The 20,672-nt window shown below is 39.6% G+C and overlaps 2 protein-coding genes and 1 long non-coding RNA gene across 4 annotated transcripts in view; 1 reads left to right on the forward strand and 2 right to left on the reverse strand.

The window, feature by feature from the left end:
• Positions 1 to 507: 507 nt before the first annotated feature.
• LOC143147446 (uncharacterized) lies at positions 508 to 6,340 on the reverse strand. Its single transcript, XM_076312691.1, has 5 exons — positions 6,299 to 6,340; positions 6,096 to 6,204; positions 5,965 to 6,016; positions 4,722 to 5,893; positions 508 to 734 (listed from the first exon to the last, which is right to left on the reverse strand). Exons 1-4 carry the CDS (start codon positions 6,338 to 6,340, stop codon positions 5,029 to 5,031), a joined length of 1,068 nt encoding a protein of 355 aa, XP_076168806.1. The 3' UTR covers positions 508 to 734; positions 4,722 to 5,028.
• The window catches only part of Atg17 (autophagy-related 17), a 125,492-nt gene continuing 109,979 nt past the window's right edge, over positions 5,160 to 20,672 (forward strand). The window contains exon 1 of one of the 2 annotated variants that reach the window (XM_076313106.1): positions 5,160 to 6,970. In XM_076313106.1, the coding sequence (XP_076169221.1) occupies positions 6,903 to 6,970 (68 nt within the window). In that variant the 5' untranslated portion in view covers positions 5,160 to 6,902. The remainder of the gene's footprint in view (positions 6,971 to 20,672) is intronic. The other variant, XM_076313107.1, reaches the window with a different exon arrangement.
• LOC143147071 (uncharacterized) lies at positions 8,173 to 12,320 on the reverse strand. The gene is made up of 2 exons (XR_012992161.1): positions 12,015 to 12,320; positions 8,173 to 9,547 (listed from the first exon to the last, which is right to left on the reverse strand). It is a non-coding gene; the product is annotated as an uncharacterized LOC143147071 (long non-coding RNA).

Below are 20,672 nucleotides of genomic sequence, written 5' to 3' on the forward strand. Positions count from 1 at the left end.
CACTGGGAAGTACAATTTTGAATGTTTATCAAGGAGTAGTTCCATAATAGAATAATTAAAATTACTTGGAAATTAAATTTATTACACACACAGAAGCGGACGTTGAGAATTAATTTTTGAAACAAAATCGAAATACTCAAGTACTGGGAAGTACAATTTTGATTGTTTATCAAGGAGTAGTTCCATAGTAGAATAATTAAAATTACTTGGAAATTAAATTTATTGCACGTCCAAAAGCGGACGTTGAGAATTAATTTTTGAAACAAAATCGAAATACTCAAGTACTGGGAAGTACAATTTTGAATATTTATCAAGGATTTAAGTAGTTCCATAATAGAATAATTAAAATTACTTGGAAATTAAACGTATTGCACGCTCAAAAGCGGATATTGAGAATTAATTTTTGAAACAAAATCGAAATACTCAAGTACTGGGAAGTACAATTTTGAATGTTTATCAAGGAGTAGTTCCATAGTAGAATAATTAAAATTACTTGGAAATTAAATTTATTGCACGCTCAAAAGCAGATGTTGAGAATTAATTTTTGAAAGAAAATCGAAATATTCAAGTAACCGTTGTTCGTGTTGTAATCCAGTATTCGCGCTTATCGGACTACCGAGAACTCCAATGATATAATTTCTCGAAGAGTATCGTTTGTGTTTACATTGACCAATTGGGTCTATACTTCTCGAGGTTATCCAGCTTTTCTCTATCTGCGTATTTGTGCCACGGATCTGTACAAATAATTGTAATTGGTCGAAAGAACGCCGAGGAATGTTCAAATATACGGGTAGAGACAAGATTGTAGGTTAGGATTGACTAAAAGTTATGGCTAGCCATCGAGACCGCCTCGTGCATGTTATGCATCGTGCAAGGGTGGCTAATCAACAGGGTTGCATGCAGATCGGTTGGAAGTTAAGATTTTGTTTTCAATGTCCGAACTTTTTAATTTAAAAAATTTCCCTGAGTTCGAAATAATTCAAATCTACATTCAGGAAAATGATATTATAGAAAATTTGAAGATTAACGAAGGATGAAACTATGAACTAATACGATTAAATTCTATTATTATATAATAATTTTTTTGGAATACTCAAACATTATTTTGTCATCTAATTAGCATTCTTTCTTCTTCCATGATAAATACTATTCATTGTACTGTACGATTGATATTATAAATACCATACGATCATCTTCATTCTTAATTTTAAACACCTCATAATGGGGAAAACTGTAAACCCTACTAGTTATCTTAGAACAAAATTTCCAACATCGAACTATGATCTAATACGATTAAATTCCACTATTATATAATAATTTGTTTGGAATACTCAAACATTATTTTGTTATCTAATTACAATTCTTTCTTCTTCCATGATAAATACTATTCGTTGTACTGTACGATTGATATTATAAATACCATACGATTATCTTCATTCTTAATTTTAAACACCTCCTAATGAACAGAGCTGTATAAAAAAAACCCTACTAATTATCTTAGAACAAAATTTCCAACATGGAACTCGTCTCATCCATCGATTCCACCGTGTAAAAATTCTCAAACATGTAAGTAGATTATTCCACACTTTCAATCGTCGCGTAAAATTCCAATTGCAAGATATCTGGAGATGCATGCTCATTAACCTCGACCGAAAGAGTGGGGGATCATCATCGTATTAATGTATAATGCAAAGGAGCACCTATTGTATTATACAAGAATCGAAGCGAAGGTAATTCTATCAGACACACTCGTTCATAATATTAAGTTGTTCGTAAAATCATTTCCCATTTTTCGTTAAAAATGAAACACGATTTTTTCAAAGTATACAAACATTTTCCTAAATTACATATTCTCCATTTGGTAAAACGAAATAACATTCCCTCAACAACCCAATGCGAAAAATTCTCAAAATACAGGCATCATTGACACGTTCGTTAGAAAACAGATATTTCCATCGACGATATTACGCTCCTGGTATTTTTTTTCTTCCAGGAAACTACTCCGCAGCCTATGACCACCGAAGCAAAGTTCACGCTTCCACCTTCTTTGTTGCGTTATCGCGGCCACGATTCGATCGCGGGCACCGCTTTTCCTTAACGCGAGCAATTACCGGGCGTCTTGTTACATTTCATCCGATTTGCATATGCTAATCGAGCGAACAAAAACCAGCTCGAAGCGCGGCGGCCCGCCGCATTTATTCTTTTTTTTTTTTCCTTTTCCAGTGTGTTCGCGGATAATTGATCGCCGCCACGCACGTTACCGTGGAAATTAAAGAAACCGGCCCTCGCGTTGCCCGTTTCGCGTTTCGCCGCCGACGTACCCTATCGAGCGTGTTACGTTATGCTCGCGCAACATTTCGCAATTGCAAAATCGAGAAATCGGCGGGCCACTTACCGCGAGGCTTCGTTTCAAGGTTCTGCGTTTTCACGAGGGGAAACGATCGTTAACGATCCCCGACCGGGCAGGACTACCGGTAGTGAATTGGTTAAAACGGTACGGCCCTGGGCAAGCAATTTCTTCATCTACTTGAATTTCGATATTATTTCCCGATCGCGTTCCTAATTGAATATAAACAAACAGAAACGACGAACTCGAAAGTTGCTGATTGTTTTTCGAATTTTAACCAGCGAAATAGAAATGGAAATCATTGATCGTTAGTGGTAAAAAAAAAATACGTGGAAAAGTAGTTTTCGTGTATTCGACACTTTGGAAAATCATGATCGAACATCGAACGTATAATTTATAACGCGAACGCTTAATTATCTCCTCGTACCTTGAATATGCAGGAAATTTGTATACATAGTTGGAACGGGGGAATATGATAAATATGATAATAGGATCGATTCTTCTTGTTTATTAATTAGGTGAGAATCGTTATGATAATCTATTATTCAATGTATTATTTATCACCACCAATTATGTTCCTGTATTGTATAAAGGTACGGTCGAATTCGTTTCGGAACGAATTATAGAATGGATTCGATAAAAGTGTAAGTTAACGCGATTGTAACCTAAAAATCTCCGCAACGATAAAAAAAAAAAAAAAAAAAAGAAAAGAAAGCAATTCCAATTTTTACGATGTTTTTACGTTCCCGGATCAATATATCAATGTCCTTTTCGTATCGGACCGATTATTAAAAGTCAGCGCCGCGAAACGTCGAATGACTGGTTAAATGGCCTAATAAATTGTTGCGATAAAATGACGATATATATTTCCATCGTCTGCAACATCTTTTATCGTATTGCATTCGTACGGTACGATTTACAAGAAAATACTCGATACGTATGACTAATCGGTGAAACGTTATCGCTTGCAATCAAAAATCAAACGATTGTGAAAATGTGAAATATAATGCGAAATATACGTTACAAGTACCACGTGTATGACAGCGCGCGGCGATAGCGTTTGCGAAGAGGTTAGAACATATTTATCGCGTCTCCGCGGAACGTCTCGCGCCCCGCGACGCGAGTTCTGATATATTTTTGTCATCGTATCTGCTTCCTCCTTTCCGCTACCAGTCCCTTAATTCCGCGATCCGAAACAGTATTGTGCTTTATCGTATGCCACGTGCGACACACCTATTTACTATCGAGTAGTACACAAGCGTAGAACGTCTCTACTGCGTCGGTCCCGGGGCGACTTAATGTAGAAGTCACGGCGTAGTAAGTTCCTGGCAATACATTGACACCACGCGACGGAATTAAAATTCATCGAGTCGCGCACGAAGCACGCTTCTGGCTGTGTGCGTCGCGATTTCGTCGCATATCGATTTCGCATCACGCGCGAGTAAGAATGATTGCAATAAATGGGTACGATTCTCGTTACGGCTTTCGAGACCTCGAACGAAAAGGTGAACGATACGCGCGCAGCCGAGGTATACGTATACACACGCGTATATTGCTGCGCTATTCTGTCGCGAAGTATCTTCCGATGATGGATACTGTGACCGAAGGACGCAATTACGTGTACAATATTTACTACCATGTAAAGCGACACGCTGGGTCACACACGATGACGCTGCTTCTTAGAGAAATGTAGATATTAATTTGCTGAATAAACAGCTCATTAGGCGTACACGTGGAACCATTAGCGAATTACGCAATGAGCTTGACAGCATACGAACGGCAACAGTGAACGGTTATTTTCGGGAGCGAACGTTATGTATATTCGAGCTGGTTTACTATTTGCCTAGGATGAAGGCACGTATTCATGAAACGTTTATGCGTCCGCGCGATCCAAGTAGAATTTCGACGTCGACTTCTGACAACTTTCAGCCCGCGATAACGTTACGGGATATAAACAAACACAGCGCGTGCAGCTACGGCTCCACGCTACACGGCTCGAATTTGCATCACTCTCCCCTTTCACAGTCGACCTAGCGTAAAGAACCTCCACACGGAAGCAAGATAATGGCGGTGGATAGTTTATAGCTCCGCGCATGCGCCCCCACAGCCTTCGGTCGATGGCAGCACTACTGCTTCTACAGGTTCTTTTGAATGTACAAGTCGTGCGACCGTGCTTCTACATCGCATGCTTTCGCGGAGTTAACTTTGATACAAAGGAACCTCGATCATTATCGTAGAAATTATCCGTATCCTCGATGCAACTTATGTTTGCTCAAGAGATAGTCCGTAGGCAAAATTCGTTATTTTTATAGCCACGTCGCGGCGCGATCGAATATTTTACTTAAAATATGGAAAATATTTAATCGTTGCTCACGTGACAGTCTCGCGAAGAATCGGTGTGCGCAGATTGCTGCAAATTCGTCGTCCACGATCGAGCAACGATCGTTCCTTTGTCATTCGCACTTTGGTACGCGAGGAAATAAACGATTCGAACGACGCGAATGCCCAACGGACAACGGATTCAAAATTATTCGTATCACTCGCACTGAATTATCGAAATTTCTGTCGAACTCTTCGAAAAATGACTAAGCACGGTCGTGCACGACGACATCGGATGCGCGAAAGATCAAACAAAGAGTTTAATTTACAGAAATGATCGTTCGTAGAATAATTCGTTCAAACTACCGCACGCGTCGCATACGCCATGTTTGTACTGAGTAGGGGGCGCCTCGATCGCGGGCGAACAGCTGAGTGGCGAGTGGAATATCTGCGCGAGCAGAGCGCTCGGCAAGCAGTTCTGTTCTCCGTGCTCGACCGGACCTGCACTCGGCAGTAAACAGCTGGCGACGCGATGCGTCAGAGCAAAATGTCGAACGGGACTGCGCCAAGTTAGTTGCCCCCCTACCTTCTTCTCTCTGGCACGGTGTAAGAGCTCTGAAAAAGTGAACGTTCTCGGCCAAGCGTTCGACGCATTCGCGGTGAAAATTCGGCAGCAACGCGAAGCAGACAAGTGTCAGCAACAGTACCTGAACCCGAGACACGGGAAATAAAGGCGCAAACGAGAAAATCCGCGGCGAAAGTGGAGTTTCTTTGTTCCGTGCTACGTTCTCTGCGCATAGGTTCCCGTGCGTGTGGCGCAGCGTTGTTTGTTGTGGTCGGTACGTCACTCTCGGCGTACACACGACCCGTCGCGATATAAAACGAAGATCCTGGCGTCCTGGATGATCTCGCGTCGTACCGTTTCGTGCACAGAATATATCGTCGGCCGTGTTGTGCACCGTATCGAGTTCAGGCAACGCACCAAACAGCTCGGAGAAAGGATCGCTGGCCTTTCGTGTACGCGCGAGTGCTTTGTTTTGACGAGCAGCTGATCCGGGACTAACTCGTTTATCGCGTCGACGAGTTTTCCATCGCCGCGACGGTGACTCGTTTCGAAACAGTTTAATCGTGTTCCGCGTACGGTGGTACGTCGCGTACACGACGTTGTTCGTCGGGGCTGTCTCGTAAACTGTGTTTAAAGGGATCGTCGAGCCGTGGCAACCGAGGCTACGTTACATCACGCAAAACCGGAGGACGCGATCGACCGATGCTTTCGGGAGCAACAGTGCAATCTATACCGTGAGCCTTCCTCGATGACAGGCGGACCGACGACGTTGTCAAGAATTGTTACTCCGTGATACGAGCCACGGTCGACGTTTTATCGAACGTACGGGCATCTTCGGAGCGTGTCAGTCAACTTTTTCGTTACCAAGGCTCACTACGCTCACGTTCGTTCTCGTAAACGACTTCCGGCCGGACCAAAAATTCTTCAGTGCCGTCCTGTAAATAACGATCGCGCGGATCGGGCCTCGTTCAGCCTATAGTTTACCGACCCGGCCGACTCGAGCTCTTTAAAAAGACTGTACAACAGCCTCCCCACCGAACTGGCTGTGAGACTTCTCTCTCAGTTACCGATGATCTCGTGATATATATCGCTCTTTCCTCTCGCTTCATTTTTTTCCACTTCAATCTCAACGAATCTCCGTTTCGTTCGAGGGGCAGCCGAAGCTGAAATCCATCGCTGCTTTCCTACGGACCGATATACACGTATACCTATACCCGGTGTACACATAGGTTTACAAACGCGGGTGTGCGCCTATTTCGCGTCGTACGCGACGAAACTTCCTTTCTGTCCACGTCTCGTTCGTTTCACTCTTGGTTCGCGCGCGATCGCACGATCCGTGCGATAATTTTTGGAAGAAGAGCCATCACACCAGCACGGTCGCGCAGGAGGTCTCGAACCCGGCGAGAAGTCCCGGTGAATCGACAACGACGAACGGATTCGTGGCCGTGATCGATGTGGCATAAACCCGAGGGGGCCGTACTCGCGAGCGGTGGGAAACGTGGGGTACGGCCCCGGTCGAGCTGACTACAGGAGTCGACCTGAGGTGACAGAGGTCTTCTTCTTCGGACGTCTGGAGCAGGATACGCGTCACCGGATGCCAGTGGTGTTCCCTGAGCGGGCTGGCCGTTTCACCCTTGTCGTCGGACTGGAAGGAGCTTGACCGGCCCGAAGATGCTGTACGTATTCCACGTGGACATCGGCACCACCATCACCTTCGACATCAAGCAGGCGCTGCAGACGTAAGTTCGGCTTTAACGTTTGTTTGGTTAGTTCACGCTCGCGCTGTTCCAATGGGACGACTTGTCTAACGTCAATTGCTCCAGTCCCGTTATTTACGTTTCCGATGTTCTCTCTATTTACTGTTTACACTCGATTCATCGATTGATTTGTAAATATTTATTTTATCAATATGTACAATGCGATGAGCGAACCTGCGCGGTGCAATATGCACGGGAGATACACGAACCGTTGCAGATTGCTTTTTCGAGCACTGCTCGGATGAAATTCTTTTTTTCTATTTCACTGAACGATTGCTTTTTCCACGTGACTTACACCAATGTTTATATTTATCCCAACCGCGATTCCACGACCGGGGGAATACGACGATCATTACGTATCTCGTACGAAATTTATTTAATCGTTTTTTCCCTTCAGCTGACACTTTGGAATATATTTTTATAGGGTAATTGGAAAAGCACTTTATTTCTTCTCACGATTGTTTCAACCTCGTAACCCTTGCAGAGAAAGGAAAATAAATTGTGCTTTTTCCCCAATTGTTCCGTGTACAGCCCAGCCTAGATTCTACTTTTTCTCGCAATCTTTGTTCGTTCTTGAGAAAGCAGCTCAGTGTTGTACAGTGTGCTCCGAAATAAATAAAAATATATATATTGCAACCAAGAAGCGATTTGAAAGGAACGAATAGAAAATATTTGGTTGTTCGGGAAGTCGTTTCGTTCTCTTCGTTGAAGAATTTGATTTTCAAAAGATTCGAGATCAATTCGTGGAATTTGCAATGCCAGAAATGAATTCTTCCAATATTCATTTTCATTAAATACTGATCAGTTGGTTCAAACTCTCGTTAACATTGTAATAAAATATTCATACGTCACGTTTATTATTATCCTAATAATAAAAACATTATTATTACCATTACGAAAACGTCGTTACTGTTATTATTATTATAATACACCGGTTACTTACCCCGCTATCATAACTTTACTATTATTATTACCTTGTTCGGAAAGTCATTTCGTTTTTTTCGTTGAAAATAAAACACGATTTTTTTAGAGCGTATAAACATTTGACTAAATTACATATTCTCCATTTTGGAAAACGAAATGACTTCCACCAATGTTTAGATATTATATATTATTATATTCGTTCCATTTAAATCGCATCTTGGTCGTAATATATATTTTCATTTATTTTGGAGCACACAACGCAATGTGTTGGTTAGCGAATCTTTATTTTCAAGAAAGTTAACTTTCAGTACACAGCCATAGAACACACGTGTGCATTATTTACGATTAAAAAATTTGTCTTATCGAAACGTTCGAAAATTCGCGAACCAGATTCAAACTTCTACGATCGGTGTGGTCCGTGAGTTGTTGGTTCGTTAACGAAGTAAACAAAATAAAAAAAAAAAAGAACCGAGCCGCGTTCCATCGAATAACCTTAACCCGTAACTTTTTCTATACCGTGCGTACAAATAGAATGCAGACCTGTTGAACAAATCCGCGTAGGCGAGAGTTCGTTACGTGCGGTGGCGAATCGCAACTAGCCCGCGCGTATTTGAAAAATCGATTCGCTCGCCAATAGTGGCTCCCGCGCGTGTATTTCTCGCGTAGAAAAATACGCGATACATTTCTACGGTTATGTTCGGAAATCCCTGTACATTATTCTCCGTTAGCACTGTCCGCTTCGCGTAAATACGTCTTGAAAACCGTTCCAGTATCCACCGGTCCGTTTCTCCACCACATCCTGCAACGTACGGTTCAGACGTTGTTCTTCGTTTCCTTTAAACCGCGCGAGGCGAACGCGCGAGAATATCGAATAATTGCCCCCCCACCGCGGCGCACGGTGAATATTCATTTCTCGTCGAAGAATAGCGGCAGCTTTTACCCATCGTTTGTTCGCTGGTACAGTACACGTCGCGTTCGCCCTCGTAAATTTCCAAAGCGCTTCCTTTTCGCGTTTCATCGAATCTAGGACAAGCGTACGCACCGTGGAGCGCGCGCCGCGTTACACAGAGATTTAATCAGCTGTTCTGTTAAGGCGTTTGGCGGCGGTCTCCGCGGAAGAGAGACTACGTTTTCTTTCGTACGTGTTGGCATCGCGCGTAGTATTTCCTAGTTCATTTTTTTTTCTCTCTCTCGTTTTTTCTTTTCTTACTTCTTCCTCTTCTTTTTTCTCTTCCTCTCTCGCTACGTCTCGGTCGTTCGTATTATTTATGATATCGTAAAGGAGCGTTTCGATATTATTCATAGATTAAACTCCTTCGTTAAACTCTGCCGATGGTTATCGGACCAAGCCTACCGACTCGCTCGCTTCTCGGCCACGTAAACTCATTTCTTCGCGCGCAAAAATCCCAGATATATCCACATCCTCTCATGCGACGATTCATGCGCACGGTTTTTGCGTACTCCGTTCGCGTTTAAGATACTCCGCCATCCGCGACGATCTCTTTCACCGAATGCAGTATTTGCGGTTCGAGCCTCGGATGGAGATCAAGATCGCTACTTACCCCGCTTTCGAGCGAACTGGCCGGGTCTCGAGTTTGTCAACCGAAAGCGGAAATTACTGTATCGGGAACGAGACTAGAAGCAGTGGGATTATAGTTAATACGGTACGAGAAATTTTCAGCAAATGGGAATAATTTTATTGCAATCTTTTTTAAACAATCTGACAACTAGATTTAAAACGGTCGAATATTTTTTAATAGATTCCAGTTTTACTGGTTTAATATGGTATGAAAAGTTTTCAGGAAATGGGAATAATTTTATTGCAATTTTTTAAACAATGTTACAACTAGATTTCAAACGGTCGAATATTTTTTAATAGATTCCACTTTTATCGGTTTAATGTGGGATTACAGTTAATATGATATGAAAAGTTTTCAGGAAATGGAGATAATTTTTTTGCAATTTTTAAACAATGTGACAACTATATTTAAAACAACCGTGAAATATTTTTTAATAGATTCCATTTTTACTGGTTTAATATGGGATTACAGTTAATATGGTATGAAAAGTTTTCAGGAAATGGGAATAATTTTATTGCAATTTTTTAAACAATCTGACATCTAGATTTAAAACGGGCGAATATTTTTTAATAGATTCCATTTTTACTGGTTTAATGTGGAATTACAGTTAATACGATATAAAAAGTTTTGAGGAAATGGGAATAATTTTATTGCAACTTTTTTAAACAATGTGACAACTAGATTTAAAACGGGCGAATATTTTTTAATAGATTCCAGTTTTACTGGTTTAATATGGGATTACAGTTAATGTGATATAAAAAGTTTTCAGAAAATAGAAATAATTTTATTGCAATTTTTTTAAATAATGTTACAACTAGATTTAAAACGGTCGAATATTTTTTAATAGATTCCAGTTTTACCGGTTCAATGCGGGATTACAGTTAATATGGTATGAGATGTTTTCAGGAAATGGAGATAATTTTATTGCAATTTTTAAAAAATGTGACAACTGTATTTAAAACAACCGTGAAATATTTTTTAATAGATTCCATTTTTACCGATTTAATGGTAAATTCTCGTATCGGAAATTCTGATTTTAATAGATTTCACAAAGAATACAAATGTAATGGAATATATAGAGCGAAAAAATAAAAATTCTCGTTTAATAAGACAATCATTTCTATTACCGATATTAAACGAGTTTTATAACGCGTGTCTCTAATTTAGAGTATCTTTTGTTCGAAATTTAGTACCGTGCCGCTTAGAGTGTAACATTTTATTCTTGAACAAAATTCCCAACGGGTATCAGTACGCGGCCGGGTAAATATCGCACGATAATTTTATTTGCTTTGTGAAACTTTTTCCATTTGAACTTTCGAAATCCCCTTTCCCCTGGAACTCTTCGTATAGAAATTCTAAAACATCTGTTCCAGAAGAACATCCGAAAAAGTTTTTAATTGTGAAAAAGTTTTTCGATAAAAATACCACAAGCACGCATACCCCTTAAACCGATAGATTTTTACGGAATTAAATATAAAAATTCAACCGTTTCCAATCCTCGCTACTCTCTCGCAGAATACGATAAACGCACAATTAGCTCGAAGTGACGTTACAGTATTTGCAAATAGAATTCTGCGTCTTAAAGTAGCAAATGGTGTTAAAAATAAGGAATCTTTTATTTTCGAATGTACGTTATTCTACGTTGTAGCATTATGCTTAGGAATTTTGACGTAGGGGTACTATTAGAATAAATGCCAAGAAACTGTATCAACAAGCTCGTTTGACCTTCTAAGACACTTCAGGAATAGCAGAAATATACAGTGGATCAAAAAAGTATTCGTACACTATATTAGAAGGAAATTCGCCTAACCTACGAGTCTGATTTCAATGAAAGTTTACATGTATGTAAAGCATACTTGTGAGATAATTATTTTGTCGACAAGAAACATTCTCGATAAGATAAACTCAAGACTCGAAAATTCAAAGTTTCGTCGCTTCTTTGATACAATTTTCTCGGTAGACTTTTATCACAGTGGAGCGTTAAAAATTGTACATTTTCTCTAAGAGAATTGTTCGTTGTACCTCGCGCGATTACGAAGTTACAAAGAACATGAAAGTCGGTGCAAGCTCTCCAATCGTCTGAAATCTGTTGAAATCATTACGGTGCTACTTTCTCTTCGATTTTTCAAATGCAGCTTCGTAATGGTGGGAAATAGAGCAAAACTTTTCCAATGAAAAATATTCCGTTGCAGAAAAATTCCAAGAAAAATTACACTAAAAAAAAAGTAACATTACAATCTTCGAGACTCGATTTCACCTTTTTGAACAAATTTTTCTTGAACCAAAGGAAATCGTTCATTTTTCCGACCGAAAAGGTTTCTCTGTGTTGCACTATTATATATACCGCATAAACTTTCGTTAAATATAAGATAAGAATTTCCTCGCGATAGAGCGTAGGAATACTTCTCGAAGCCACTGTACGTACAGTGTACCCATTAGGATTGGCCGAGCGATCACCTTGAATCGTTGAATTTTGTAAACAAAAAGTTGCAGTCGACACGCGTTTAGTAGGAGTTTCTTACCTTCGAAGAGTTCGTTGGTGTGTCTCTCATTGTGTACCAACACGCCTCGCTCGGTTCCAGTCCCGACGCTGTTTTTTTTTCTTTTCCCTCTCGAAAGCGACGCGACGGCGCAATTATTCTCTCGAGCGTTCGTCAATGATCGTCCACGCGATTGGTCGCCGGGCGACGTTTAGCAACTCGTTCGTATCGCGAACAACGACACGGCGTGGAAGTGCCAAGGATCCCTCGACGGTGAACAAATTGCAAAACCATCCGTCTATCCGTCTATCTATCTATCCAACGCGGTACGGACGTGGGCATGCGTGGCTTTCCTCTTGTTCGGTGTGCAGCAACTACCAAGGTGGTAGGATCGTTCCACGTACACGGGGGAGCAGGTGGCAACGAAAATAGTAATGAAATCGGCGCGTCGAACGTGGGCGGCCATTGGCTTGTGTCACACACGAGTCTGACCCCGCGGGCAAACTCGGCCAAGTCCTTAATGCGTGATGCAAACGCTGCATCGCTCGAACCGAGCGCAGCTCGGTCCACTTTTTACACGGCGCTGATGTTTACAAAACTCCGTCTCGAATTTTTCCCTTTGTTTGTACCACGATTCGACCGGCCGTTTCCACTCGACTTCCACCCGTAGTTACCGATAACTCGGCTACTTCCTTCGCTACTCTTCCGATCTGTTTCCACTGTTTAACCCTTTGGAGCGTAGTGGGTCAAAACATGGCACACTTTTTCAATACATCGATACGCACAGTAGAATATTTTTCAATGATTGAAAAATTAAAATAAGTCCATACAAATTGCATGGGGAGAGTATATGTTTTGATACAATTCAGATCTGGTTGAGTTGTTTAACTTTTTGGAGCATAGTGGGTCAAGAAATAGCCCACCTTGTTAATATTTTTATGTACAGTAGAATATTTTTCAGTCGTTGAAAAATTAAAATAATTCTATACAAATTGCATGGTGAGAGTGTATATATTTTGATACGGTTCAGATCTGGTTGCATTGTTTAACTTTTTGGAGCATAGTAGGTCAAAACATGGCACACTTTTTCAATACATTGATATGCACAGTAGAATATTTTTCAGTCGTTGAAAAATTAAAATAATTCTATACAAATTGCATGGTGAGACTGTATATATTTTAATACAGTTCAGATCTGATTGCATTGTTTAACTTTTTGGAGCATAGTAGGTCAAAACATGGCCAACTTTTTTAATACCTTCATATGCACAGTAGAATATTTTTCAATCATTGAAAAATTAAAATACAGTCCAGATCTGGTTGGATTCTTTAACTTTTTGGAGCATAGTGGGTCAAGAAATAGCTCACCTTTTTAATATTTTTATGTACAGTAGAATATTTTTCAATGATTGAAAAATTAAAATAATTCTATACAAATTGCATGGTGAGACTGTATATATTTTAATACAGTTCAGATCTGGTTGCATTGTTTAACTTTTTGGAGCGTAGTGGGTCAAAACATGGCACATTTTTTCAATACATTGATTGCACAGTAGAATATTTTTCAGTCATTGAAGAATTAAAATAACTTTGTGCAAATTTCATGGGGAGACTATATATTCTAATACAATTCAGATCTGGTTGCATTGTTTAACTTTTTGGAGCAGAGTGGGTCAAAACATGGCACACTTTTTCAATACATTGATACGTACAGTAGAATATTTTTCAGTCGTTGAAAAATTAAAATAATTCTATACAAATTGCATGGTGAGAGTGTATATATTTTGATACAATTCAGAACTGGTTGCATTGTTTAACTTTTTGGAGCATAGTAGGTCAAAACATGGCCAACTTTTTTAATACCTTCATATGCACAGTAGAATATTTTTCAGTCATTGAAGAATTAAAATAACTTTGTGCAAATTTCATGGGGAGACTATATATTCTAATACAATTCAGATCTGGTTGCATTGTTTAACTTTTTGGAGCATAGTAGGTCAAAACATGGCACACTTTTCCAATACCTTGATATGTACAGTAGAATATTTTTCAATGATTGAAAAATTAAAATAAGTCCATACAAATTGCATGGTGAGACTGTATATATTTTGATACAATTCAGAACTGGTTGCATTGTTTAACTTTTTGGAGCATAGTAGGTCAAAACATGGCCAACTTTTTTAATACCTTCATATGCACAGTAGAATATTTTTCAGTCATTGAAGAATTAAAATAACTTTGTGCAAATTTCATGGGGAGACTATATATTCTAATACAATTCAGATCTGGTTGCATTGTTTAACTTTTTGGAGCATAGTAGGTCAAAACATGGCCCACTTTTTCAATACATTGATATGCACAGTAGAATATTTTTCAGTCGTTGAAAAATTAAAATAATTCTATACAAATTGCATGGTGAGACTGTATATATTTTAATACAGTTCAGATCTGATTGCATTGTTTAACTTTTTGGAGCATAGTAGGTCAAAACATGGCCAACTTTTTTAATACCTTCATATGCACAGTAGAATATTTTTCAATCATTGAAAAATTAAAATACAGTCCAGATCTGGTTGGATTCTTTAACTTTTTGGAGCATAGTGGGTCAAGAAATAGCTCACCTTTTTAATATTTTTATGTACAGTAGAATATTTTTCAATGATTGAAAAATTAAAATAATTCTATACAAATTGCATGGTGAGACTGTATATATTTTAATACAGTTCAGATCTGGTTGCATTGTTTAACTTTTTGGAGCACAGTGGGTCAAGAAATGACTCTTCCTTCTTAATACTTACATGCACAGTAAGATATTTTTTAATAATTCAGAAATTAAAATAATTCTATACGAGTTGCACAGTGAGACTGTTAATATTCGACTACAGTTTGCATTGTTTAATTCTTTGGAGCATGTTTTCCAATAATCGACTCTTAATATCCCATTACAGTTCGGACCTATTTGCACTGTTTAACACTTTGGGGCATGTTTTTCGATAATTGACAAATTAAAATAACTCAAAACAAATTGCACGGTAAGACTGTTAATATTCCATTACAATTCGGATCTGTTCGCACCGTTTAACACTTCGGGGCATGTTCGTCGATAATTGACAAATTAAAACAACTCCGTACGAGTTTCACGACGAGACTGTTAATAATCTCTTCTCATAATGAAATATCTAATTGATCTATTTTTCAGTTTTAATTATTTGGTACTATTTCACACGTTTAGCAACCGTGTCTCAAAGAGTTAACAGAGCGTTCAGTCTTTCGCTGTGCGATGATTATTTTGTTTTTACACGTGGATTGCCGGTAGTTTCTTTATTTTTTGTATTATTACCAACCGATCATAGGGTTCTGCTCGAGCGTGCAAGTATCGCTCCTCGGGTTCGGGATCCAGGTGTGACAATCCGAGAGACGGGGAGGTGAAATTCCATTACCGTTATTTCTACGTTTCTTTTGTTTTTCTGTACCACGAGAGTAGAGTATAGTTACTAACGGGGACAAGTTTAACGACAATTTGCAAGATCAGGACCGACGATTGCTACGATTAATTTTTTCACACTATTGTAAACCTTACTTTGAATCTCCCACAGAAATATTTCACTCTTATCTAAAAGTCGATACATTTACTTCATCTTTTTCACTTTTAACAAAATCAACGTCCATTGAAATCTTCTTTCTCTCGAGTTCACCTAGAGATCATCACTTCTTCTAACTTTCGGCACGATAAACGTTGAATTCCCCTCGGAAAATGTCCGATCGTCTAACAACGTTCGTTTCAGCCTCGTTGTCCTCAGTCTGTTTAGCAGCGATTTCGAGTTACGGTGCGCAAACATTTTTCACGCCGTTGGAATCTAACTAGAGCAAATAGATCGATAAAAGTCCTTGTTCCAATAACGGCCGACGAAGTCGAGAAAAGAACGGTCTGTGTAACAAAAATGCTCTCCCGACAGCGTACATCCGATACAGATATACCAGACGTTCGTGCTGTCAGGGTTCCGTAACGTATTCCAGACGATGTTTCGTTAGACGAAGAACCGTGCAACATTCGTACCAGAAGATACTCCCAAGGTCTGGAAACTGGAGATCTGTTACGATAGGACCACTCCTACCTAGAGACTTGAACGAAAAAAAACAAAAAAAAATAGAATTACACAGCAGAATTTTCCGCGAGACACTCATTACGAAGATTACACAGGCACACCCAAATGCATTCTGTTGCACTCGTCCATCATTTTACACAGTATTCCTAATCTACGATACTTTGTGGATTAACTACAGTTTAGTAAATTCTCTCCGCCTTTTATAAAGCCATCGACGATTCTATCCTGTTAGGTATAATTTCAGTTCGGTCGTTGCTCGGTATAAATGTTCTGGGAACTTGAGGTCGGTGCAATTCGCATTTCGTGTGCAACGGTACTGCAATTGCAGTTCAGTTCGTACTCGTACGAGTTTCGTGGAGTCATTGATCATTTTATACGGTTCTTCTCTCCGGAATGGACACTTTATTTACTAGATTTTACACCTGAAGATTATCTTTACCCTTTTTTTTCTTACTGAAATCGTTTACAATGATATTCCAACGTTCGTGGATACATTTCCATCGTTTGATCGTTCCGAGACCGACTCGACTGACGATTCGAGTGCAACGGTAACGTCTTTTGTCCTTTTTCGTTCGTCTCCCGACATTTCGTCGGTGTTCGAAGCCAGTCTCGTCTTTCAGTGACGCATTGGCACGCATTAGAAACCACGAACAGTATCTGCTCGAAGAACTCGAGAACCAGAGAGATCTTATTCGAAAGTAAAGGGTTTGGCAGCGTTTGCTCGTTTGCACGGTTACATTGAACACGTCTCGAACGCGAGTTCCATCGTTCCGTGTATCTATCGTTCCTACGTTTTATTACGGGTTCTCGGTGTCTCGTAAATATTTACCCGGAGACGCAAAGGATTATCGATAAACGTTGAATAGGTGGGTCAGGTTGTAAAGCACTCGAACCTCACCTTCTTTCGATAAGAAAATAGGATACGGTTGTACTCGCTACCGGCCGGATAACGCTCTTTAAAATTATTATTATCGTTCAGATGTTTCTTTTATTAAACGCACTGCATTAAACGCCTTTAAATCGAGTCTCAGTTGTATAATAGATACGTGTACGATTAAATGGAAAATAGAATACGAAACGAACGAATATCGAAAGAATTACACAGCGGAGGAACAGTGGACGATGTGTTACACGGTTTGAAAGTGGAGTAGGTTAAAAGGGCGCGAATTTTCGAACGAAGGTTATCACTGTCGGCGACGATAACGTAAACGGGACGATATTAGTTCGAAGCTTCAGATTCGAATTATATTTTATTCATTTATCGAATCCACTCGATTCGATTAAAACACACGCGTTGTCTGTTCAATATCGAATATTGCATTTCATTCTTTCTCTCTATATTTTTTTATTTCAATTCTTTATCTCTGTATCTTTCATCCGTACCGTTAATTAGAATTTCGGGTAACCAAGTAATTGAGAGAACGTTCGAAAGCAGAAGAAGAAAGAAATTTTACAATTTTACGTGTTTTCACCATTTTTCCAATTAACCTTGACACTAGTTTCACTGCGTCGAAGTATCGGTCGCGAAAGTGTCACGTAATAATTCAGTATTTAATACAAAAAAAAAATTGATGTCCAATGGGAGACGAACTCTTTATTATTTTCCCTTGTATTACACTTTAATTACAATTACAGTGTAACATAGATTCCTGTGGATCGAATCACAGGTCAAGAACTGTCTCCTATGGATCAGGTTTTTATATCTGTTCATTCCCTTGTTATAAGTATCCTGCGTTATGTAACAAGTGTCTTTCGTGCGTTATTATAATAAAAGAGTCTCATGAGTTGTTATGGAAACGTATGCAAAACTAATTTCGGTTATCAGTCTGTCGTATGGACTGTCATGCGTTGTTATGGGAGCAGATAGAGTCTCATACGTTATTATGAGAACGTGTGCAAAAAGAAATGTTATCAGTGGTTTGGTAGGGTTACAAAAGGATTGAAAAGAAATTTGGCGAAAGTGTTTGTTTAAATTTCGCAAAAATTCGTTCCCGATGGAGTTACATCGTCGTTCACCAGCCTCTCGTTCGTTTCTGTTAACTGGTTTCCATCGTACGCTACATCGTAACAAACGAGGAGAACTTTCGTTCCGACCTGATATAATGTAACGTATTTTCCACGAACGGGAACAGTGTTAACGGTACGGAGCGCTGCTGGAAAAGTCGCGGCGGAATGAGGTTAACGTGAATTGGGAAAATAAAACCGGTAGGCGTGCAACTATCGCCGATGAAGAAAACGATTTTGCACCGGCCCCGGTGTGTGTTCGTTCGTTCATTTCAGCCATTATCCCCGGCTAAAGTGTGTTACGCTCGACGTACGCCCGGACGAGTAAACCAACCGTTTTATGTATCTCGATGAAAAGAGAGTACAGAAGGATTTCAGTACTCGACAACACTCGCTGGAACCGGACCTCCTTATTCCATCCGTTCTGCATTTTCATCCAACGTTGGATACACGTACCAACCGTTCGAATAACTCTCTAATATCAACCGTACGCAATTAGTTCTCACGAGCGATGCAAATTGTTCGCATTTCCGTTAGGATTTATTCGCGAACCAATGTTAATTGGATACACCTTTCTGCAGCTCTGATCGTTCTGTTGAAAATATCTGATCGTTTTATTGAAAATATCTGATCGTTTTATTGAAAATATATGGTCGTTCGATCGTCTCCCCTCTTGCGTCTTCCTCTCGAATTCAACGTCTCGTTTAAAATTAATTACTCGCACAATACAGATGACAAAATTGATTCGTACGTTCATGTTTCATTACACAATGTTGATCTATTTTTTTTGCAACCGTTACGAATCGTACACTTTTACAAGTAGAGCTTGCTGGTTCGTTCTTGTGTCTGTATCTTCGTCTCGATGTTTACCCATTGGGTTGTTGATCTAAAATTAGAGGAATGGTTTGTTTTTTTTTTTTTTTTAAGGATACTTTGCACGTAGTTAACTGATGATAGTTGTTAATTTTCATGAGAGAGGAACGGTGTCGTTACGAAAAGATTACGTTCGTTTTTTGAAATACGACCGCGCGATCGTTTAAAATTGCCGCGCAAAGACGATTAAATCGCGTCGTACGATTTAAATATACAGCACTTTTGTTATTAATAGCAGTGTCTCTTTCGGTACGGTGAGATTTGCATTCAACATTTATTACTTTGTATCTAACAAGAAATCAACGGTCGGTGCTTATGTAACAATCTAATATTATCCAAGACTAACTGTACACAATTAGCTCAATTAAGGTAAATTGTGTCTGTCGCGGTTGGTTCCAATGTCTACCTTCACTGTACACCTTTGTTCATATTTGCAACCGCTGCACGGGAGATCGTACCGGTTGTTTAACTGGGTCGTTGTTTAACTAAATTTCACGCGCGGATATCACCCAACGTTCGATTCGAATATTTATTAATTTTTAATCCGAGATTCTACTCTATCCGTATTAAGGATACATCGTTATCATCGGAGTGGAATAAAACGAGTTAACGAAGATTCTATTTTAAATCCTATCGATAAGTAACGAACGATTGTACGTTATTAAACGGTGAACCGTTTGAATTTATTTTTAACCACCCCGACAACGAAACACGACCAGGTACGCCCTCTAAAAGTAAACGTTTACGAAAGGCGTATATATATGACCTCTAAAAGTAGACAATTATATACGAAGAATATATACACACACACTCGTATATTACGTATTATTTATCGAAGTCACCGCTGTCCACGTTACCCACGAATTTCGTCATACCGGCATTGATTATTAAGTTATTTTCGATATAAAAGTGTATTAGGTAGTCAAACGCGTCGTAAGATAATATTTGAATAAACCATGTTATATTCATGGATAATTCTAATAACAGTAATAAACCACTTCGGATAGATCCGCGCGGAAGGGAAAAAAGTTTGAAAGTTTACGTTGGGTGCGTGTACAGAGCCTTTCGCGTCGTTTTACGATCCAGCGCGGGAATAATAATCGTCTTGTTCAATATGCACCGTGATCGCTTTTAGTTTCGAGCGCCTCGTAATCAAAGGGTTAAATTATCTACTATCGGCCGTGTGCAATTATAGTAGGGTCAAAAACTAATTGACCGCTCAAGGCCACTCCCCCCACCACGAGTCACGCCACGCGTGACTTGCACACTGAGGCGATATCGAGGTGTGGTGGTGGGGGGTGGAGAGGCGGAGCAGCGGTCAGCGATGGAAATATTGAAGAGCGCGCTTGTTTCATATTGTTTTCAATATTGTGTATACGAAACGAGAAGGAAGTCTCGACAAATCGTGGAAATCTTGATGAATCTTACGATTTGTCGATCGAGAGCTGCACGTGACCCAGGCTCGATTGCGAAGCATCGTTGCTATCGATTACCCACACCGACTATTCTTTTGTTAATGCGATTCGTTTTATCGATTATCTTTCCCGGTTTTGCGGAGCAATATCATCACGGTTCGTTTTAACGCGAACGTGTACTTTCTCGTACGTTTCGCGCTCGTAGATATCCCTGCATTCGAAATTTCAGACTTTGTTTTCTCAGATTACGCGAACAAAATAATACTGTGTAATATTTCTTTTTTTTTTTTTCGTTCAGTTAA

This window comes from Ptiloglossa arizonensis, chromosome 5 (genome assembly GCF_051014685.1).
Source record: "Ptiloglossa arizonensis isolate GNS036 chromosome 5, iyPtiAriz1_principal, whole genome shotgun sequence".
NCBI classification, from domain to species: Eukaryota; Metazoa; Arthropoda; class Insecta; order Hymenoptera; family Colletidae; genus Ptiloglossa; species Ptiloglossa arizonensis.